Source organism: Elephas maximus, chromosome 9 (genome assembly GCF_024166365.1).
Source record: "Elephas maximus indicus isolate mEleMax1 chromosome 9, mEleMax1 primary haplotype, whole genome shotgun sequence".
NCBI lineage: Eukaryota > Metazoa > Chordata > Mammalia > Proboscidea > Elephantidae > Elephas > Elephas maximus.
In genome coordinates this window covers 112,076,241-112,100,939 of record NC_064827.1, presented here as the reverse complement: position 1 = coordinate 112,100,939, position 24,699 = coordinate 112,076,241, and the positions used below count along the sequence as shown (strand labels likewise).

The 24,699-nt window shown below is 38.8% G+C and overlaps 1 protein-coding gene across 1 annotated transcript in view; it reads right to left on the bottom strand.

The window, feature by feature from the left end:
* Positions 1-1,360: 1,360 nt before the first annotated feature.
* Positions 1,361-24,699, bottom strand: part of FAM120A (family with sequence similarity 120A) — a 189,423-nt gene continuing 166,084 nt past the window's right edge. Inside the window, exons 12-18 of the mRNA XM_049896569.1 lie at positions 22,975-23,089; positions 17,165-17,374; positions 15,801-15,984; positions 14,978-15,115; positions 12,625-12,766; positions 12,154-12,250; positions 1,361-2,796 (exon numbers count right to left, since the gene is read on the bottom strand). Coding sequence (XP_049752526.1) covers positions 2,485-2,796; positions 12,154-12,250; positions 12,625-12,766; positions 14,978-15,115; positions 15,801-15,984; positions 17,165-17,374; positions 22,975-23,089 — 1,198 coding nt within the window. The 3' untranslated portion in view covers positions 1,361-2,484. The remainder of the gene's footprint in view (positions 2,797-12,153; positions 12,251-12,624; positions 12,767-14,977; positions 15,116-15,800; positions 15,985-17,164; positions 17,375-22,974; positions 23,090-24,699) is intronic.

The window sequence follows — 24,699 nt, the reverse complement described above, 5'->3', positions numbered from 1 at the left end:
TACACTGCAACCCAGCGCCACCTTTCTGAGCAGGGAGCCTCTGGCTGCCTTCGGTGGCCCATCCCAGCTGCTAGGTGAAAGGCCGTTCTGGCAAGCCTGTTTTGGCAGATTCGTGGCCATTTCTGAGATTCTTTCCTTAATTATTGAGGTAACACAAATGCCCTTTGGCCTTTTACTCTTGGAGTTGCCCTAACCTTACTTCTCTACTCAAACCCCACTCCTTTATGGTTCCTTGTCCAACTCCATGCCAGGAAGCAGTGAAGGCATGGTGGCTCCACTCCTGCAAATTCTAGATGACTTTTGGGAAGATAAGCTCAGCACTGTTCCCCTGGGGAGGACCTTGTCCGCAAGGCCCGTTCAGAGTCATGCACACTCCTTTTATCTGCCACTGACAAGGGAGCCTACAAATCAAAGTAACAGAATCCAGTGGTGCTGTTTATGGGGTTTCTAGAATTGACAACACACGAAAAAAAGCTCTACTTCATACTAGTTGCAGAGAAGAGCTGTAGGCCAAAATCAACGGCATGAAGAACAGGCTACACATCTAACACTGGCTTTTAAAACATGGTTTAATCAGGATCAAATTTATTTCTCTCCCAGGGCTTTAAAAAAAAATTCTATTTCTACGCTAATTCTATTTATTTCATAAGAGAATGCCCTCTCTATCCCTTTGGTTGCATTAAAATTAACTATGAAACTGAAACGTAAGTGTCAGCATAATTTTCATATTAACGACGTATTAATGTTTCTGTAGTGCTAGAAGCCTGGAATTACTTTAAAGGGGCAAAATATTCCTAAATGTTGGTTGCCTGACCAAGGCTTTAAGCAGCTGTTTCAATGTGTATTAGACCTCAATAAAATGTACATTTTTATAAGCGAATTTAAAAGCCACACTATACTTTATACTAAAAGAATAAAGATTTTTATTAAGCATTGTAAGTTGCATTCAATAGCCTTCAAATACACCACACCACAATCCGTCTACAGTCAATCAAACCCAACAGCAGTTCATTCTTGCACAATCCATGAGTTAGGGCAGAACTCCCCTCAACTTACAGTAAGTTCCTATCAGCTCTGGCGGGCGGGGGCTGGGTCACACCTCAGTTCTGGTCACTAATGTGTGATGAAGAGCATCAGGAGAATTATATGAGAACGAATGAGAAGTGATTCTGATCTCAAAGTACATTGTTTGGAAACATTAACAGAAACATCAAAATGATATAAGAATACCTGCTTCTACTAAAATTCTTGATGGGAAAGTTCTCAAGAACAAGCAATTTGTTTCTTGCTACAGAAGGGGGGGGTAGTTTTTTTTTTTTTTAAAGATCAAAGGTTTTTTTTTCTTCACAGAATTTCATATTTTGCTAATATGAAGGCATAAAACAGCAACAAAGAACAATAATGCATACAGCAGTGAATACACCAGGGTAATGTTGATATTCAAAACGGCTAGATAATTTTTTGGGGGGTTTTAGAATAAATGCAACAGAGGTCAATAATCACAAAATTTTAAGGTTAGAGCAAGATCAGTCAATGACTAAACATAGTTAACATCTTTTATAGGACTATTACTGATTATTAGCTTTTTGTTTTGCAAATGGGCACATATTTGTAAGAATGGAAGAAAGGACAATAACATGCATAATATTAACTACACACTTTAAAAATTATGAACCATGCAGAAGTTTAGCTCAAGTAGCAGTACTAATGGTCTACGTCCGATTCAAAACCACATAGTTCATTGATCACAGATGCATGGTATTAGTCACAAGAAGTTTCAGAACACATCGTGTTGATTTTGAAAGGTCATTTGCATCTTCTATGATTTCAACTTTATCTCCATTTAACTTGCCTGTAAAGTATGTATGATGTACTGTATATTTAAAATCAGCAGAACGGCAATATTACTCTATAATTTTTTAGTTTTGATAGTTGCACTTTTTTTTTTAACACAAAAGAACCACATCAACAGTGATGAAATTTCATTAAGAAAGAAAAACTGTGGTTGTGCCTTATTTTTTTTCCATAATCATAAAATCAAAGCCTTAAACAAAGCTTTATTGTGAAACAGTAATGCAAAATCAAATATAATGGCATACATATGGTGCCAAATGCTAAAAATTATAGTTTAAGCTATATATACTTAAAGACTGCCAAAATTTGTTTTCTTTATAGTTCAAGAAACACCACTATAGGCTTTTGTCATAACCAGTTTAAACTTTATGTGTACTTCATTTTAAGTGCGGGAGTCAAATGCTCTTCATTTTCTTTCTTTGTTTTGTTTTATTGTAGCATTTTGACTACAACTGGTTAAAACTAAAAATGTGTTGTTTAAATCTCTGATATCAAAGAGGGATCCGAATTTCCAAAGTCCTCATTTTTCTCTTACGGAAAGGAAAAAATGTACATAACTGTAGGCTTTCTTTCCAGATATTTCTAAATCCTTACCCTTCCAACATCCTTCACCCTCTATAAAAAATAAGTTTACTCTTCTTTATTTAAGACAGCTGCCTCAAGAGTGTCGTCTTTACGGCAAACGCTGTCTGTAGTTAGTGCATTTAAGTGAGGGTTTGTATTGCACATTTTAGAGTCATTATTCAAGGCACTTTCAGACTGGGTGCAAGCCCTGACACCTCCTGTGCCCCCGTTCATCTGGGACGCCGGCTTCTCCTCAGCCATCACTCCGTTTTCAGCCAGGGACCCATCTGAAGACACAGCAGAGGACTTTGACTCCCCTGATTTTGACTTAAGTTCTTTGGCCACTTCTTCTGCTGAAGCAGCATAAGGAGGTTTACCCTGTTTAAGATAAAAAAGAAACAAAGGATAAAGCAGCTTTTGTTGATGAGCAGGGGACAGAACACCAATTTGGCCCAACGATACCATTTACAGATTCAGGAGCAAATACAGGAGTTCATATAGGCACAGGGTTGTGTTTCTACTAACGCATACTATAATGCACGTTGTCTCTGCTTCTGGCTCATCTTCAATTGGTAGAAGCTTCTACTATTTCAGTTAATACCCTCCTATTGTCCCTTCCCTCAACTTAAATGTAAACGAAGTCCGAGGAGGCTCAAATTGACCTAGGGTCTATCTAATCTTCTTATGTAGTACTATTTAAAATAACAAATGCCTCTCAATAAGTATACTTTGAAATTTCAGCTTGTCCCCTTCCCCCAAAAGGCAACACTGTGTTTAACATCTGCTTGTGATACACAGCAGCACACACTCCCACATTCTACCGATGAATGGGAATTAAAGGAGAACAAAGTCATCTTTGGGTAACATCAGTCAATAATCAAGTCTCTACTGATAATTGCTACTTACGATTGTGAAATCACTCTTCTGAATGGGCCCCTCCCCCACCCTCTTTAACAGACTTAAAAATGATTCTCTGGAAAAAGTGAATTTCAAGGCTGATTCAGCGTACTTCCTGAACGACCAGGGTCTCTCTGTGAGGAATAGGGAAGACAGCTTGAGATCTTTCAGTTGCTTTTGTAACAGACCAGGTTTCTTCACCTTGGCACTACTGGGGTCTTGGACCTGAGGATTCTCTGCCGTGGGGGCTGTTCTCTGAGCATGGTAGTCCATTTAGCAGCCTCCCTAGCCTCTATCCACTAGATGCCAGCAGCACACGCCCCCACCCGCCCCCAAGATGTAACAACGAACAATGTCTCCAAATACTGCCAAATGTCCCCTGTGGGCAGAATCTCCACGGTTGAGAACCACTGTCATACACTGACTCATTGCTGAAGAAAAACCTCAATGATTTTTGCCTTTGAACTGTCATTTTTCAGACGAGAACTCTGAAGCCCAGAAAGTAAAGCTGGTTATAGATCCTCCACCTCCTTGTCCCATTCTCTTTTCAATACAATATGGTGGTACCTTCTAGCATCTTCTAGCCCTTATTCTGAAAGAAAACCAGGATATCTGTCTTGTTGAAAGTAAAGCTCATTCCATGCTCGACCCCGAGGGAGTGTACCTTGTTAGCCTCACCTTAGGGGTGACCTCTTAAGTGTCAGGGGTTATCAAATATTTTTAGCTCTGTTCTCAATTTTCCCCCAATGTCTTCTCATTCTATTTTCCAACCCTAGAGTTCAGAAATACTAATGTACACTTCTCCAGAAATCAATGCTATGGAACCTTGGCAAAAATAATTAATATAAAAATACAGTGGGGAGAAAAATAATGTCAAATATTCCAACTACATCCTTTCAAACCTCAAAGCCCTCACTCTCAGGGAAATCAAATAGGGGGAAGTTCACTTGCAGGACTAAATAAATACCTATAGTAATATCCACTGCACGGAAGCTTGATGCAAGAATCACAAAACTGAGCCTGTTTATGAGGGAGAAGTAGTTGGAAGATGACTGAGGGGAGCCTTCCTCTGCAGTTACTTCCTGGGCAAGACAGGGAAGGAGATGGTTGGCCGACCAAACCATCCACCGAAGGATGCAAGGAGAATGAGAAAGAATGCCAGCTTTAACTGCTGGAAACACATTCCCTCTCTACAGCCTGCTTCTCCCTTCTGCCTTAGCCACGGTGAGGCAGTTCTTGCCATACCCACCACGGCCCCTACCAGCACAGCATGCACTGCGCTTCTTCTACTCTATTAACTTGAACTGGATTTGAGGCACCCAGTCAATCACAGATTTCAGTCAGCATGTTACACACACCACGCAACGTGTGGTTTCAGTGATGGTGTTCGGGTGAGCTAGGGAAGATCAGTACATTGCCCGAAAGGCACCCCGGTGTGCAAAGCACGTAAGGGGCAAGAGGCTAGAGCTCTGGTACCAGAGACACAGGCAGAGCAAAAAGAATCAATTCTAGCACTGCTACTACTACGTATGTTTCCCTGGGTCAGTTACCTCACTGGGCCTCAGTTTACCCATTTCTGATAATGGTAACGAGTCTGACTTCACTGGATTGTGCCAAAAATAAAAAAAAAATAGATGTAAAAGTTCCACACTGAAGTCTGTTACATATCTGGTGGCATGTAAATGCTAAATCTTACTTCAAGAAAGTCTAGTCTCTAAGCGTCAGACTACTGACTATTACTCATCCAGCAATAGTTTTTTTTTTTTTTTTTTAAGAAGGGGAGCCAAGTAATCTTACCTATAAATATTCTCCATATAGTTCAGGAGTTTAGGTTTTCTATGCTATGGCTCTTGATTGGGGAGGACAATGACACAAGATGAATTCAACTGGGCAGCCAGAAGAGAGGAGAAAAAAAGAAATAGAGGGCCACTGAAGTAATACGACATGAGCTGATGACTGCAACAGTGTGGGAGCCACAGCAATGGAGAGAAAAGGGTCAAAGTGAGAAACTCTGTAATGAAGTGGCAGGATGAGAGGACAACCCAGCAAAAGTAGAAAAGTCAACAAGGTGATTCTAAAATGTATATGGAAACACGAAGGATCTGGCACAGGAAAAGCAACACTGAAGAACAAAGTTGAAGGGCTTACACACGTCAGATGTGGGAACTTGCTGTAAAGCTTCAGTAATTAAAACAGCATAGTACTGGCACAAGGATGGGTAACTGGACCAGTGGAATTGAACAGAGTGTAGAAAACATATCTGAAGATATATAGCCACCTGACTTTACTGCAATTCAATGAGGAAAGGATAGTCTTTACAATAAATGAAGCTGAGTCAACTGGATATCCATATAATAAAAAGAACCTTGTCTCTATCTTAAATTGTGATGGATCACAGATCTAAGCAATCACATTTCTAAAAGAAAACAGAAGTGAATATCTTTGTGATTCTAAGATAGAAAATATTGCTTAAACAGGACACAAAAAGGATTAACCATAAAAGAAAAAAACTATAAATTGATCTTGATTAAAATTAAAAGAGTGAATGGCAAGCCACGGATTGTAAGAATATACATTTACAACACATGTAACTGACAAAGGACTCTCTTAAACTGCTCATGAAAACATAAACCAGTACAACCATTTTGGAAAAGATTTGACAGCACCTTCTGAAGCTAAATGCGTACATTCTCTACAACCCAGCCATCCCGCTTCTCGGTGCACACCAAACAGACACAGTGCTCATGTCCACAAAAGGCACGGACAACAACGTTCATTCCTTGTTTATTCAACATAACCAAAAATTGGGACCAACTCAAATGTCAATTTAGAGTAAAACTGATAAATAAATAGTAGAATATTAACACAAAGCACGCAAGATAATAAGACACGAAACAACAACATGGATCAAACTAAGAAGAACTAGGAAATGAGGCAGAAGAACTTAGGGAAGAATTCAAAATAAAAAGAATCACTTCAGAAATGGAGATTAAAATAGAAAGAACATAAGAATAAAATAAACACCTTAAATCCTGAAGAAGGTGAAAATGAAGAAAATTTTTAAAAATCAGAAAGAAATGAAGATAGGGAAACGCAAAGCAAAACCACAATGAGATATCACTTCACACCCACAAGGATAGCTATAATAAAAAAGACGGAAAATAACAAGTGTTGGCAAGGCTGTGGAGAAACTGGCACCCTCCCACGCTGCTGGTGGGTGGGACTGTAAAATGGTCAGCTGCTGCAGAAAACGGCTTGGCAGTTCCTCAGCAACTTCACTCCTAGATACGTACCCAAGAAAAACAAAAGCATATGCCACAAAAAACCTGTACATGAGTGTTCCTAGCAACACTATTCATTATTTTTAAAAGGCGAAAACAATTCAGATGTCCATCAATTGATGAATGAATCAGTAAAACATGGTATATACAAATAATGGAATACTATTCAGCCATAAAAAAGAATGACATGCTGATACATGCTACAACACGGAGGAACCTTGAAAACATTATGCCAAGTGAAAAAAGCCAGTCACAACATTTTGTATGATTCCATTTATACAAAATATACAGAACAGGTAAATCCACAGAGACAAAAAGGAGACTAGTGGTTGCCAGGAACTGGGGTGGAGTAGGGGTATGGGGAGTGACTACCAAACGGGTGTGGGATTTCTTTTGCGGGTGGTGAAACGTTCTGTAATTAGTGGTAATGGTCGTACGGCCTTGTTAATATACAAAAAACCACTGGATGATACACTTTATAGTATGTGACATATCTCAAAAGTAGAAATGAAGAGATAAAAAGGAATCAAGAGTGAGAAATAGTGAAGACAGGCACAGGAGAACTGACATGAGAATAACTTGAGCACCAGACGACCAGTACAAAGCAAAGCAAACCAACAAATACTAAAAACTATTAATTCAAGAAGTTTTTGAAATAAGACTTGAAATTACATTTGGAAAGAGCACACTGTGCTCCTGAATGTCTATCAATCCAGAACATCCAAAGCCAGATCACAATCTAGTGAAACTACCAAACTTTTAAGGAAAAACAAAAACGTTCCGGCAAGTGACTGCAAAGAAAAAGAAAATTAGATTATCATCAATCTTTGACAGCAATACATCATGCAAGAAAACGAAATAACATCATCTAAGACACTTGAAATAAGAAAATGGGGATGAATGCTTTCGATAAGGGAAACAAACTGTTTTCCATCGTCCTTTCTGAGGAGCGGAGGTGTAGACACAGTGTGCCATGTGAATGATGGGCATTAACATGGTTATTTTCAGAACTAAGGCTCAGTGAGGGGAAAGGGAAAACACAGAGTGCCATGGCTATATGCTCAGACAATGAAGACAGTAATTGCACCAAAAAACTCCACACCGTGGAGTCGATTCCAACTTATAGTGACTCTACAGGACAGCGTAAAACTGCCCCATAGGGCGTCTACAGAGCGGCTGGTGGGCTCGAACTGGCGACCTCTTGGTTAGCAGCTGAACTCTTAATCACTACGCCACCAGGGCTCCAGTAATTGTACAAATAAAGTCAATTGTTGTTATTTGTGGTAGTTAGGGTCTATAAAGTCCCTGGAACACTGAATAAGCAAACACCAAACCAGTCTTGTTGGACCTCAGCTGGGAAGTGTCACTGCTCCCTTTGCGCACACGTCTTTGAACGACCACCAAAGCACAAGTCTTTTTACTAAACAGGCGAATTTGCAAATACAGAATCAGTGAATAATGAGTAATGACCACATTTTTAAAAAATGCAAGAATGGTGGGGGAGAACAGGGAGAGCACATACAAAAACTTTCTCTGAACTGTTCTCAGTAATTACATTGGTGTTGATAGTATTAGTATTTATTCTGAGCTTATTATATATATTGTGTACATAATATAATTTAAAAAAATGATTACTTACAGGATATTCTAATTTACTCATTCCCTGGGTCCTTAAGAACCATGTTAATGCCCATCATTCACGTGGCACACTGTGCCTACACCTCTGCTCCTCAGAAAGGATGATGGAAAACAGTTTGTTTCCCTTATTGAAAGCATTCATCCCCATTTTCTTATTTCAAGTGTCTTAGATGATGTTATTTCATTTGAACTGGAACCATCAATATGAACTCAGGAAGTAATGAATTAAAAAAAAGTATGTCTGTATATATGTTGAGTGTGTGTGTGCACATGCGCACACACACCTTTCTTTCTTAGCTCTGTTCATGCTCTGTGATTTGGAAAAACCTAGAAAACAGTGATTTGGTATGGAAGAAGAGATATACAGGTGTATGTATGTATGAAGATGTACACAGCCCTCAATCTGAATCTGAAGCATCAATAAGAACTCATGGGTATGTTAATGTGTGTGTGTGAATATTTATGCAAGAAGAAACAGAACTCGGCCTGTACGTGTGTGTATATACTTTCCCCCCAGCTCTGTCCACAGAATAATAGAGACAGCGACCACTCCCATGGCAATAAGTATGTCTTGGTGTCCAGACTGTGGTCTTGAAATCCCATTTTCTACTAAAAGAAACCAGGGCTTTATGGGGAACGGCTAATTCCAGGTTTGGGTCAGGCAATGCACAAAATGAGCCCAGGCCACCCTGTCATACCAGATGGTAAGCTACCAAAGACTACTGGGGACTCAGGGGCCAACTTAAAGGGGCTCCCGCTTGCCAAAAGTGGGCTAATGTGAGCTTTAAGAATCAAGCGTTATCTTGCCTTTCGTATAGGAACTGTACCACTGAGTAACCTTACAGTAGGCAATGGGAAGCATGTCTTTATAAAAATACTTCAGTTAAGTGATGGAATTAGAATTTCTTCAGCTTACAATCCTCGATCAATGAATTAATGGATCTATCATTGAGGCATTAATAGGCACTAACACCATAAAAAGAGAAAACCAGAAACTGCGTACACAGCACTAACTATGGTCTCGCCAAATGGGACTGAACCGTGTCCAGCACAGCACCTAGATCCAGCCTCCAATCTGCAAGAAGTACAGAGGACAGGGGAACACGCTGAACTGCACCACTGAGTGCGCATATGCAAAATCCAGACTGGGAAAGTCTGCAGGTGAACCCGCCTGGCTCCTTCAATAGGTAAACTGAAGGGAAAAGAAAGGGCTGGACGGAAACTCAAAGATTAAGAGAGACTTCAAAGAGATATCAAATTAAAAGAAAATTAAAACAAAACTCAACTGCAGTATCTAGAGATGCACACTTGGTGAGAGAACTATAAAGACATATAAGGAAGAGATGACTAAGAGATCATTATAAAATCCTGGGAAAGTGGCTATTTTGGGGGGATGGAGGAGGCTGATGCTGAGACAGGGCACATGGTAGGGCATTTGGTGAGGCTGGCGACATTCTTTTCCATCATGTGTGGGATGGCTACCTGGGTGCTTGCCTTGTAACTTATTAAGCTACACATATGTTTTTTGTGGGCTTTGGCATCTATGTCTTATATTAAAATAAAAATTTGAAAGCAATGAGGATATATTCCCTAGAACCAGCTCAGGAAAGGCCCCCTTGTATCCACTAAGGATGACAATGAAGGCAACACCAGGGCCATCTCAATAGGGGATAGGGCTTTGGGTTGGAGAAACAATAAGATCAGAGTTCTCTTGATTTTCATAAACCTAACGTGAAACTGTGAATGCCTTCAGTTTAAAAGGAGGTCGTTATGTGTGAAGGGCTGAGGAAGGCCAGGGTGCAGCTCAGAGGAAAGCAAAAACTTACTGAATACCTACTTGTTAGACACTGTGCTTCCAAGAGAATAAAACCTAGACCTTGCTTTCAAGGAAGGTGCTTAGTCTTCGTGCTTGATTTGACATATTTCATTGAAGTAAAAGATTACCAAGATGTTAAGATCACTTGGTAAAGGCTGAATTTTTATTTTCTCTTTGCCAATTAAATTTCCAAATGTGGGTTATTAATGATGAGCCGTAAGAATGTTCTCTTAATGTTTTATATGTACAGCATGGGAAAAAATACAAACTTGGATGAAATACCATCACATTTAAAAAGTGAGACAGGAAAGATTATTCTCAAGGGGAAATTCATGAGGACCCAGGTCCTATTATGGTACACATGAAGCAGAAGAAAACTCATGCTCTTTAATTAAGACAGGTACAGGTAACCCCTGCTTTTCACAAGTCCGTTTTACGACACTTTGTTTTTACAAAAGACCTACATCAGTATCTGTTTTCGTTAACCAAAAGAAATCTGAAGAGGATTTTCGCTTTTACAAAAAAAAAGGCGAAAAGCAGAAATAGCATTCAGTGTTTGTTTCGCTGCGACCTGTTCAAGAGGCAGCATGCGCCCTGAACAGCAAGAGTGGCACTGCCCAGCTCTTTCCCCAAGACCACGCTCAGCACCTCAGCGTCAAGCCACCATGGCTCCGAACTGTGTCGTGAGCATCTGTGCCTTAGCTCGATTTATTTATCATATCCCTCCTGCTTTTACTATATATATGTTACTGTTATTTTAGGTTTTATGTGTTATTTGATATGATTTGGTAAGTTATTTTTTGGGTCTGGGAACGCTCAAAATTTTTTCCCATATAAATTAATGATAATTTCTTCTCCACTTTACACCACTTTGTCTTAACGAAAGGTTTCACAGGAACACTCTACTTTTGGATAGCAGGGGAAGCCTGTACGTGCCTTTGTTTCCTCGTGAGCTGATTCTTTCAGAGAAGCACTGATCAAAATGGTACAGGAGAAGGAGAATAAAGATGTACTGTCCCAGAGTTTAAACCCACAATTTTGTTTTTAAACTTTAGATTCCATTTACTTCATTTAATATCTGATAATGTGAACATCATGAAAAGCCATCTGGGTTATTCTCAGCTACGCTTCTAGCTGCAGTATCTGAAAAGGAGACCATGCTCCCTCCATATATTATTTTTATTTTAAATAACATTTTATTGTGTGTTTGGTGAAGGTTTATACAGCAGTTTGGGCTCCCATTCAACAATTTCTACACAAATTGTTCAGTGACATTGGGTACGTTCTTCACAATGTGTGAACACTCCCATTATTTCCTTTTGGGTTGTTCTGTGTCCATTAATTGAATTTCCCCGTCACTTACATTTTCATCTTTTAAGGTAACTGTTGACCATTTGGTCTCACGTAAGTGATTTTTTAAAGGAGCACAGTGCTTATGGGTGGTATTATCTTTTGAACCAATTTGTTATTTAGCTGTAAGGTAACCTCAGGGGTTAGTTTTGGTTCAAACTTTGAGGAGTATCTCAGGTCAATAGTATTGAGGAGTCCTCCAGTCTCAACTGGTCCAGTAAGTCTGGTTTTCTTTTCCAGGAACTCAAGGTTCTGTTCCACATTTTCCTCCCATTCTATCAGGGTCTATCTATTGTGGCCCTGATTAGAATGGTCAGTACTGGTAGCCAGGCACCATCTAGTTTTCTTCCAAAACCAAAACCAAACGCAATGCCGCCGAGTCGATTCTGACTCATAGCGACCTTATAGGACAGAGCAGAACTACCCCACAGGGTTTCCAAGGAGCACCTGGTAGATTTGAACTGCTGACCTTTTTGGTTAGCAGCCATAGCACTTAACCACTATGCCACCAGGGTTTCCAAGTTTTCTTCAGTCTCTATATATTCTTAAGTAAAAATGACACTGGAATGATTTTGGTTTGAAGAAATTGACATCTGTTGAGCACCTATGTGCCAGTTACAGCGTTAGATGCTTGACGGCTATAGAAATGTACCAGTAACTGCTCTGTCTGAACATCAATTCTAGGAGTGTTAGCTCAGAAAAGTGAGATCATCTAAGAGGGAACCAACAACAAACAGTATGTTGTACTATTACCTGAATTGTTCCCTGGTTTTTGTAACCTCTCCCATAGTACCTTCCACCTCTTCCAAACGTTCTAATCACAGGGGTAGAAATAACTCCTCTAGGACGTCTAAATGAATGAAAAAGGACAAATGTAAATATGCATAACTCTTTTACAGACGTTTAATATTAAATATAAAAATGGTATTTGAAGCATCTTATTCCAAGGACTTGATTTGTCTGTTTTGTTTGTTCAAATCCAATGCATTCACTTCAAAAATAATGCAACTTAAAAACGCTAATTTCCCAAACATTAAAAAAGATCCCTGATTAAGGAAATAATAACACTGCTATAAAATGGAATCCCATGCAACTATCAAGAATGATGTCAAAGAAGAATGTATTTAATGATATAAAAATGTTCCTAATAAACTCATACATGAAAAAAGCAAGGAAGAAGCTTTTTAAAAAATACAAAACACCTTTGCATTGCTCAGAGCTTACCCTCTTGCTGGTCCTCCAACAGAAACTACCTGTAGGGGGAAAGGCCCTCGGCTTCCCCGGCCACGTCTGCTCCCAGCCCAGTGGCCAACCACAGTGCCAGCTATTTCTAATTTTCCTCCCTGAGAAGGTATAGGTTGGACTCCTGCATAAAAAAAAAAATACATGGAAAAAAAAAATCTTTACAACCACAGAATTAAGAATAGCAAAGAGAAGCAAGCAAGTACTTTCTTTTCAATTTTGGTTTATATTTTATAGAAAACCTCTTTACTATGTTTTCTGAAGACTTCATTTTTATTATGTGGAACGTCTCTTTGCATATTATTTGATTTTAAGCTATTGCCAAAAATATACTTGGAAGTAAAACATATTTGTCAGCTACTCAAAGAACCCATGACAACTGAATGAGGTTACAACTGCAAAATTTATTCAAGGCTATTTAGACAGAAATAGATGGAATAAAGCGTTGCCACTGGGTGCACATGACACATCTATCTATATTACCAAGACATAAATCTGCAAACTCAAGACTTTTTTTCCCTTTAAGTAAAATACTTTCAAGTTTACTACCTTAGCTAGGTAGTCTGTTATTTCTTCTTGTTTTGGTAAATTAGAATTTCCTTAAGTAGGGCTCCAAGTAGTCATTATATTTACTAACTTCTATTAATTACTGGTAGCCTGCATTCTATGGTTTTCTGACTTACCAAAAAAGAAAAAAAAAACCCAAACAATTAACTGACAGTAATACTTCTAATAAAAACAAAGCAAAGCCCCAAACATCTTGTTTTTTAGCCCGTGGAGTGGATTATTAATAAATGCCCCTTCTCTCAACACTGGCCATGGCAGCAACTGCGGCTGTGGCACCTGTGCCAGCCTATCCGACAGAAAGGCACAGCAGGCCTCGGAGTTTCCAGTAGCCGCGGGGGGAAGAAGAAAAAACGATGAAGTAAATTTTAGTAATACACCTTATCTGCCAAAATATTATTTCAACATAAGTATAAAAAATTATTCAGATATTTCACATTCTTTTTTTCTGCACTAAGTCTTTAAAATCTGATGCGTATTTGACACTTATAACAGATCTCTATTTGATCAAGCCACATATTAAGTGCTCGATAGCCACATGTGGCTGGTGGCTACTAGGTTCAACAGCGTAAATCTGAGTTTCAAACAATTTTAGGAATGTTAGGAAGCAAGTTCCTTTTGTCATTTTAGTCTAAGAAATCACTTCTTTTCCCTAACTAGCCATACTAAAATGCCCCACACTCCCTCGATCTTTTATCCCAGCTACCACCTAGCTTTAGTTTTAAGGCAAAAAAGGAACTGAAGCAAATTAAGAAGCACGTAGTAAACACGACTGAGAGTTGCTCAATGAATAGTCAGAGGTCAAAAAAGCACCCCTGTAGTAGGCTGGATAGGAGGACAAATAGTAGGCAAGAAATGGACGTGCAATTGCAAACAGGAAACAAGAAATAATTTCTGCAGCCTACAGAGAGATGACTGCATTTGTCATTAAATATTTAAGAATCTTGTTTCTACAAAAGACATATCTTGCTAGCCTCATAACTAAGCTGGAAAAATACTCCTGGGTAAAGAGAGTAGGGCTTGCCTATCCTAAAAGTTACTCAAACATTTATCTGAATAACCCCTGTACTGTGGACTTGATGACCAGTTTTAGATTTGCAGTTCCAAAATGCTGGATTATGATCATAGGCTTCAATTGACAGCAAATTCACAAGACATTAATTTCAAAGTTAAATGTCAGACTTTTGTTTCCCTTTGTGAGCCTATTGCAAATGAGAACAGAAGTAGTGAGAATTTAAAATAAAGTCACTTATTTACATATCTAACATTAGGTCTTTCCTTAGAAGTGTTTCTATGAAACAAACTGTGACGAAAACAGACTTTTTGTGCCAGCAATCCTACTACGGCATTAAAATCTTCTATACAATCACAATCATCTTTACCAAAAGATGGCTATTAGAGAAAATAGTAGAAAAGAAACGTCACTGAGTATTATTCAGCAACTCATTCTATTAACATGAGCCAATGGTTGAGTTACCTAAGTCCACAGAAAGGCCCTTTTCTATGTGGATACTCATTGGTCTACACTGAAAGGCAGAGACTGGCCACAGCAAAGCTGCTGCAGAGACCTGAGGGCAGACAGAGTCTAGGAGAGGAGCAGTCAATGAATGTCAGAGCAGGGACCTAGAAGAAAGAATATTTTACTGGAGAACGTGGCTTGTAAGGACAGTTAAGGAAGAAAAGAAATGGGAAGTCAGTTGGGAGCCAGATTATGGAGTGAAAGAAGCTGTTGGCAGGCAGAAGCTCTAGGAAAAGGTTTGGGTATAATTACCGCCCTGTAACTTGCTAGTCCTGCTGTTGTCATTGCCCGAGAAGGCTCCGGAATGTCCTGCTGCTGCTGCCACCCGGAAGGCACGGTAAGCGCCTGTTGCTACAGTTTCCCCGTAAGGGCCTCCAAAGCCACAGACTCCTGTTAGACCCAGGGTAGAGAGAGACAGGGGAGAAGCCATGAGGGGACTGGGTACAGGGGGTTAATTTCTCCTGACGGGACAGTCACTGCTGAGCTTCACATCAGAGCGACCCCTTTCCTTTCAGTTGTTATTTTTATATAATAACAATACCAAGAAGAGGGGATTTACCAGCCCTTCTCATCACCAAGCTACACGGTCCTGCATCGATCATTTATGATGTCACCTCGCCCATCCACGGACGGGTCCTTTCTGCGAAAGGCCATCTGAATAGGGCACTAAAACTGTGTGGTCAATGACTGGCCCTGGAAGGTGGCTAATGGAAGAGGGCTTCTTTGACCTTAATGACTTTAGTTTCCCTCAAACACGAGAAAAACATCTTAATTCAAAAAAGCAAGCAGAGATTTTTATTTATTTTTTTTTTTTAGCTATATTGGCAAATTTTAAAATCCAGCCTCTGCAACAGCTTTTGTAGACCCATCTCTCTCTTTCCCACATTCTCTTCAGAGATCTCATCTGCTCCTTTCTAATTTGAGGAATTTGTTGTTACAAACTTCATAACCGAGATTAACCACTACAAGGTCTCAACATAGCAAGACATGGCTTAACTAGAAAGTACTACAAGCTATGTTTAAGCATTTATTTTTCCCACATGAACATGTCATTTCAATTACTGACACAACTTACCTGCAAAACCTCTGCCCCTGCCCTGAGATGGTGGGACTGGCCCAAAGTGCCGAGGATACATGGAAGCTGGGTAGAAGGGCAGAGCAGGAGGTGGTGGGAAAGGAAGTGGGTGGTTCTGCCGGGAGAAGTTTAGCCCCTCCAGAATGCTCTGACGCATCTTTTCAACCTTGGCAGCTTGCTCAGCCTACAAATCAAGGACCCGGTCTGTGAAAAACTTGATTCAGAATGTTTTATTCTAACGGAAACAAGCACTAAAGAAATAAGATATATCAACTGCTGAAACACATTGATGTATTTACCCATAAAATACTTGGTTTATAGAATGCAAAAATAACTGCAAAAGCAAACATCCAAGACAATTAATAGATACTTTATAATCTTAAAAGCAAATATGAACTTAAAATTTCTAATTTCTCAGGGTATCTTGGGGCAAGAACCATTTAATATAAAAGTTTATTACATGAAAATGTATTTGGTTCTGAAAACTAATGGCTAAATTCAAACAGAAAACTCTGTAGCCTTCGTTTCTGTTAGCATACCTTACATTAGGTAAATATTTTACTGTAAATGTACATGTCACATTTCAAGATTTGATTTTCCTACCAGTTCTAAGTGCTTAGGTCAGATAGCTAGTATTTCACAAACAGGAAAGCCGAGGGGAAGCCTGGAGATCTTCATGAGGAGACTGTGTGGCAGTCTGCCTGACCTTGCCTCTGTTGTGCTGCCTGTGAGGTGACTGAGCCTCAGCCCGCCACGCACTCATTACAGTGTGCAAAAAAATGTAAGTGCACAAGTGTGGACAACGAAATCTAAAACATTCAACTGCGTGTCCTTTGTTAATAAACACATGTACCAGAGACCAACTGCTCATCAGGGAACACTGGTTAGAATCTGACTCTCTGTTCACCTAGAACACATGTTCTTAGACCGGGCTATACTTTTAGGGCATGGGGGCACAGTGGGAAGAACACAGGTTTTGGAGTCAGAGCCTAAGGTTTAAAAAATCTGAGCAACTGTGAGTCCCATGATACAGCTGGGACAGTATCACCAAATTCACTTTATTTCTGAACTAAGATTTTTTAAATAGCATTTCCAGGGCCCAGCTCATCACAGCCACTCAACTGGTATTTAGCCACACATGGGGCAGGGCCCAACCTAAAACAGAATTCTTGTCACCTGGATTTCATTATAAATATGCCAATGAGCTTTATTTCTTCCAAGTAAGACAGCAGAGGCAGGGTGGCCACCTGCTCCTCCCCGTCCCACTAGCCCGCAGGGTGGCCACCTGCTCCTCCCCGTCCCACTCGCCCTAAATGACGACAGAGCCCTGGAGCTCACGTAGGTGCTGCGCATCCAGAGCATACCTGACCATCACAGAGGTCAATGAGCGGGGTCTTCTCCCGGCTGGCTTTGAGGAGTTTGGACTGGAAGAGCTTGCCATCAAAGTACATCCAAGGACAGCAGTGTTCCCACGGGATTGGCTGCCCACACGCGTCATTTGCAAACAGGGCCATGTCCACTCCACTCATGAACAGAGCTGACAACTGAATTCCACGGGGATCTAGGTTCTCAATCTTTAAATTGAAAAGAGTAATTTCTATGGAATAAGAGTACTATAGTATTTAAGTCTTTCAAATTTTCATTACAACTCTCCAAGGTTAACAGAGACTATTCCTCAACAAAACACCACCACTAAGTAGAAGTCCTAGCATTACTTTAATCCAGCATTTGCCTTATTTGAACAGAAGTACTATTTATGTTATTTGACAAATTTAAATCCAAGAGAATGGTTTATAAACATACTGGAATATTTCAGTTTGGAATTTGTAAAGCATTACACCAGTTAAAGTAATACTATATTTAAGGTTAACACATGACAAGGTAATAAATTATTAATAGTCTCCTTAGCAGTTAAGAATCTCACTATTCACTTATGAAATAAAACTTTACACTTCAGATTCTAAACACTGGTAACATATTAACACAAAGGTTGTAAAAAGGAACACTCTAAGATTCTGCATTTTTCAAGTAGTTATGTTAAAAGATTACATGGTACAGTTACATTCTAAAATAAAACTGTACTTTATAGTTATGTTATTTTATATTAATGTTTAAGACAGCAACTTATTAATGAGACTGCCAAAATGTTTTAGGAGAAATGGATAGCTTATAAATGAAAGAACGCAACAACAAAAATATCACAATGCACAATATTATAACCCAGCATAAATTTCTATTTCACGGTTCTTTTTCACTCAGGAACGAGTGCTAGGTGTCTGCCTTGCTTATAACCCCCTCTCCTAGCACACAATGAGCAGGATAATAAGCACTAACAGAAATACAGTCAACTCTTGATTGTGTGTACATGAAGGCCTAGTTTGTGGATTATCCGGGGCAAAGTTTTAACTCTATTCTGATTCTGGTCTTCCTACTTTCCATGCTTATATTCTAAGATGAAGGCTTCTCAAAAATGCTGTCTTTATGGGGTTTTATCTAAGCCATGCCTGGTCACAGCAGGCAAAGTGGCTTTTCACTAAAGAGAAACAAGATCATTCCAGGGCCAAACAGGAATGACTCTGTGACTGCCTGCTGTTCTGTGCTATCAGTGTCAGCATTCCCCATTACCAGCTAACACCGTGGTGTCCAAAATTTTTGTTTTTAAAGTCAATGTAGTTAAGAACTTCCAAAACCTGGAGAAGAATGTTCACATATTTATAAACACCATCTATCTGTATCCCCAATCCCATTATGCAGTGCTGGCTGCTAGTTTTCGCATGTAGCTGTTGAAAAGTTAAAAAATTGTCAGTTAAGGGCAGGTGGGAGTTAAGGTGATGGTATTAGATGCATTTTTAAATTTATGAGCAGAAAGTGGAGAAAGAGAGGGTCAGACTGGATCAAAATTAAATAATAACAGCCCCCCTTGATTTATTTAGATTCCAGAGTAGCCCTACCCTGTTACTGAGATGCCGAAGAAAGAAATGCTCTTCCTCATCTCTTATATAAAATCTCAAGGCAGGAAAAGGGAGTCTCCCTCTCTCTCAAAGCTGACCCTCCACCCTTTTCATAGCTGATTTTAAAGTAGGAAGACAAACGCTAGCTTGTGAGCTTGAGGGGAAGGGCAAGAAATAAATGCAGGCTGCCTCACAGGACCCTGCTCCCCTCATGCTGGGAAAATCAGTATCTGTGCTCTTCTCAGGGCCTTCTCTCTGCAGGAGTGGGAACAGTGGTTCCTCCCAGGCAGGTCACTTTCCTACTGACAAAGTCACTGCCTCCCAACACCGTGAGCTGTGCCTCTCCTCCGGCTCACAGGTGAAGGCAAGCAGGCTAACAGGCCCAGTGCTTCTGCACATACAGAGGCTGACAGAGGCAGGACCTGGGGCTGACCCAAGTCTCCCAGGCCTCAGCGCCCCCTCCACCCAGCACACTACCCCACAGAGAAAGGAGAATCTGGACCATGGATTAAGGAAAGGAAATGACTGAACTGATGTTGCTCTAGAGATGCTTGCTGTTCAAATGTTTTAACAAAAATGCTAAACATTTCCTTCCATGAAAACATGAAGCAGCATCTAGTTTCTTGTTGTTTGTTACATCCATAGTCAAACACTTATTTAATGAAGAAAACTCAAAGCCATTTTCTGAGCAAAGAGCTACCTGTGCACTAAGTTTAAGAAACAACAGCAGATGCTTATGGACACGGAAGCGCCCTAGTTAGAACTATTATACAAATTTGCCGACAGGAGGAATGGAGAAGTCTGGATTTTTCACATATATATGCTTTTTAAATGACCTCAACATTAGTTGAGGATGTGAGCTTTTATGGGTTTTAAAAAATGATGTTTACAGTTTTAAAACAATTTGCCATTTTAGTATTAAAAACCATCATTATTTTAACAAAGAAAATTCCTCAAAATAAAAGCTGTTTTTAAGCAATGTGGATAAAATCTCAACTGGTGTGTAGATTTTGTCTCACTCTAGAATTAAAAAAAAAAAAAGTTACACTACACAGTGTTTTGTAATTTTTTGAGTATTTCTTTCCCTAAGTGTTAATTATACAGATAATAATATCTAATATGTCTGGGGAAATTTCTAAATATGTATCAGACACTACTCTAAGCATTTTTACATGTACTATCTCATTTACTTCTGTCATTAACCTTATAAGTACTATTATTAATATTTCATCTTATAAAGAAACTGAGTCACAAAGAGCTCAAGGCCACAAAACTGGTACTCATATAGAATCAGAATCTGAATCCTTGATTGCAGAGATAGTTGCAATATTCACACTCTAACCTCATTCTCTTATAACAATTAAGATAAAATATTATCCAGGGTTCCTCAAGTAGAGAAACAAAGACAAAAATTCTGACTTTATAGGAAATACAAGTATGAAATTTAATCTCAGCCCAATTAGCTAAAGAAGCAATTTTCAGTGCAGTTAATTTGTTCAACTTCTAATTACTGGGCAACAGACTCTTAATTTGTCATATTTACCTATATGCAAAATAATTCTTACAGGTATCACAGACATGATGCACGTCCCTAATACTGTCTTTAAAGCTCTTCATTTTCCATCTTTTATATTCTGCACTTGGCATGTGAAACTGTTAAAAGAATTTAAGGCAATTATAGGACTGTCAAGAGCAAAGGAGAAAGAAACTGGACAAATATCATAATTGTACAAAAGTTCTTCTCCTCATTCCTTTATCCCCCCCAAAACAAAGGGTCAGTGCTAATTTTACCTTAATATTTAATTTCATGCTGGTAACCTAGGAGAAGCTCTTAAAAAATATAACAGGAAAAAAATGAGGCCCATCAATCACCGTCACACGTATTCAAGGAACTACACAGCACACTCTCGATTATTCACGGAAATGGTTGATGGAGAAAGCATGGATGAAATGAAATCCTTAAAAATTCATTCTCTTTAATTGTTTCAACATCTTTTCCCACCATACTTCCTATCAAAAAAGCTAACAAGAGGCCAAACTATGAGAACTGGCCTTTTCTCTCTCTTCTCCGTTGATGGCAATGCTTACAAGGACAGAGTGGACAATAAACGGGAGAAAAAAAACAGTGTTTGAGCAATCCACAAACTGGACAATAGGACCCTTAAACAACAACAACAAAATCAAGAGTTGACTATATCATAAACACTGAAATGATGCACTACAGAAAAAGCACCATTGCTTTTACGTATAAAAAATTTTTTAAGTTTTAAACAAAAAAGCAATTTTGAAATTCATTTTTCTATCACTGAATTTTGGAACCCTCAGCTCTGCATAGAAATTTTTGTAAATAATCATTATTCCTACCAATGCTCAATCTGATAGCTGAGGGATCTTCAATCTTTTAAAAAAAAACCACCACCAAAACAAAAAAAACCTACCTCTTTTCCCTTCCCAAATGTTAGTTTTCAGGATTTATGATAATAATGAACACGAAGCACGTAAAGGTGCAGGCTGTCCTTATTAAAGGGAACTGCAGATCACCAGATAAGCAAGGCCCAGAGAACGATGAGTGAGACTGAAGTAAGCTATACATTAAATACATCTTTCTAAATACATCTCTAGAAATGTCTGGCATTAGATGAAGAACCAGGGGAAAACCATGAAAGTACTAAGATCTCAAAAGAACCAAAATGAAAGCTTAGAGTGCAATTCTCTTTCAAAAGTTATACCCTATGTGTCCATCCAAAAATGAAAGGAATATGGGATATAAGATGAACTTTGAGTCAAAGTAACTTGATGGTGAATAAGGCTTAGTGGGCATACCTGATACCTGGTGGTCTGATTCTCAGAACTGGGATGTCAATACTGATGTAAAAATCTATATAAGAGAAACAGGAAGTAGAGGTAGAGGGATGGCACCACACTATAATAAAAGTATTTACAACACCCCTGAAAGCACAATCTGGTAATGAAGACGGTGGTGGTGAATAATCTGGGTAAGAACACAAGGAATGAGAATCTGTACTTAGTCTTCGCCATTCTGTGTTGTAGGGAAAACCTGACCAAACATTTTAAAACAAACACAAATTTAAATTCAAATACATAAAAATTTTTTTTTTACTTTCTATCTCACAAACTGGAAAGCTTGATGTATAAAGAATACAATTTGAGGTGAATTTACCGGGTTTTTTTTTTTTTTTTTAAACTTAGTTTGTCTCAAAGTTATCAGAAAGCCTAATGGTGACCACAAATGACTTGAGCTCCACACAGTTGAGGAGGTTCATACATAAATTACTAAATTTACCAAAACAGGGGAGCACCAACTTTAGAATACTGAAAATCTATAAAGCGAGCCTAAAACTCCTCTAATGGGAAAGAATGCCTTCATAAAGAATGGCAAAGAGATCTAAACGTGAAGGCAATTTTATCAAAATAGATTACTTGATTACAAATCAAATTTTGTAAAAAATAAATAAGTAAATAACTGATGGCAAATACAAAAAGAAAAACCCCCAAATAAAAAGAAAAGGCAGAACCACTAATGCAGCTAACTTTGAAAAAGGCTTGAACTTTCTAAAGTTTAGTATAGAAATTAAAAAGCGATTGCAACTATGTGAACATAGCAACTAATAAAGCTGTACTGAAAAAGACAGGCACACTAAAAAATTAGGTAACAACTAGGAGAAAATCGTCAAAACAATGAAGGAACAAAAGGAATTATTACAAGGGAAAATTAAAAAGAACACGATGTTAAATGCTACCTACAGGGGCATCAGAATGACGGCATAACACTGTTCTTCAAGTGTTTTTTTAAAGGGTCTTAAAATACTAAAAGGGAAAAGAATATTTTTTAGAGAAAACTAAAGTTGTAATTAGGAACAATGGAATGAAATAAGAAAAAGAATCCTGGCTAGATGTCAGAAAACTCTTAATATCAAGCCCTCCCAGGGTTTGGGATCACCTCCCAAGATAAAGAAGGCATATTTATTTCCTGCTGTGAAAAACAAGAATAAACATCCATTGGTAAACAAGGAAAAATCTTGATCTCAAAAAGTGGAATTAATAATTTCCAATCTGGGGACGGCAGATGCATAACTAGAAAGGAATATTCCTTTTCCCCTAGCTTAGTACACTGAGCAATACTGCTCAGTGAAGGTTAGCTGCGTTACACCGAAATCCAAAGCAAGACTTCCCAAGACAATACAATCAGGCTTATAAATTACCTTAAGCTCCTGGAGTTGATCAGGCTCGTAAAGTTTGGGGGATAGTGCCTGAGCCAGGAAGGCATCAAGCTCCTGTCGACGCAATATCCGCATTCCCGGCCACTGCACCATGTATCTAGAGTGAACAGAAGTGGACTTACTGTTATTACTTAGTGATCGCCACTTACATGGAAAAATCCATTGTTTAGGTTCTAAATAAATCTGGGGATGACTCACGCTAAGAAGGCCTATCACGATTTCTTGACCAGCTTTTCTATTTTTACTTGATGCTAATTACAAATGAAAACCTAATTATCATTTGGGCTGACCATAATTTTTATTTTAGAGTAATTAAAACCACCACACTAAATTACTTATACTGAAAACTAGTTGGTCAGTGATTTTCGATACTTCGCTGTTGTGGTTTTTAAACACGGAAAGTACATTATATATACCAATTTACATGATTTATTGAAGTTAATTCAAGATAGGGATACCCAGGAGACAAATCTTAGGTCAAAATAAGAAAGTTCAATCTCATAATTAAGAGCAAGAAGAGTTGAGCAAACCCTCTTCAGCTCAAGGTGCCCCAGCAGCAACAGAACAGGTGGGGATGGAGCAGAAAAGGACAATAGGGTGAAAGACAGTGACCAGATGATTAAAAGGCAGCAGCCTTCAAAACGGATACATGTAACCCTCAGGATACACAAAGACTTACTGAGGCTTCCCTGGCTTGGACAGTTCAAAGAAAATCAATTTCCAAATCTTCAGTTTTCCTACAGTGGATCTGCCAGGCTTCTAGGTTGACTCTCCCGCTCCTTTTCTACTTTACAAAACAAAGACATCTATCGTACTCATCTCCCCATGCTGCACTGCCCTCGGTGAAAAAATCCTTGGGGGCTCTAACCAAACTTACAATTCCAAATATTTTGACATGAGAAAGCGAATGACTGACTAATCACTAATAATTTAGTAATAAATATTTTTGCAAGTCCAGTGGTTCCCAATTCATTATATTCAACAAAATTGAAGGAGGATCTCATCAAGCCAGCAGCTGATCATTAAACGTAACTTGTGGTGATAGAAACCTGTCCGATTTTCTGCGAACAACTCAAAAGGACCTCAAAGAACTGTGATGCATTTTAACAAAAGTCTTTCCATTCCCATCTGCTGAGTAAAATTCAAAGTGTATAAAATCTATGCTACCAAAAAAATGGTATTAGATGAGTCCTACTTCGCTTTTGTAATATTTAATATTCATCCATGGGAACATAAACTAATTGGGGAGAAAAGTTCCAGCTTATTAAATGATGTATTTTCAAAAAATTTTAAACAAAAAGTTTCAGTATTGAACAATATAACCAATAAGGGTATAAAACCCAATACATACATAAAACCTCTACAACTTAACAAAAAAACAAAACAAAACAAAAAACAACAAATAACCCAATCAAAAACCGGGTAAAGGGCATGAACAGACACCTCACCAAAAAGGATATTCAAATAGTCAACAGACAATTAAAAAGATGCTCAGTGTCATTACCCACCCACTAAAACTTACCCAGCACAGACAAATACCAATCAAAACTACAGTGAGATACCGTTTCACCCCCACTAGGATGGCTAGAGATTAAAAAAAAGAAAACAACGTTGGAGGGGATGTGGAGAAATTTAAACTGTCATCTATTGCTGGTGGGAAGCAAACTGGTACAGCCGTTGTAGAAAACAATCTGGTGGTTCCTCAAA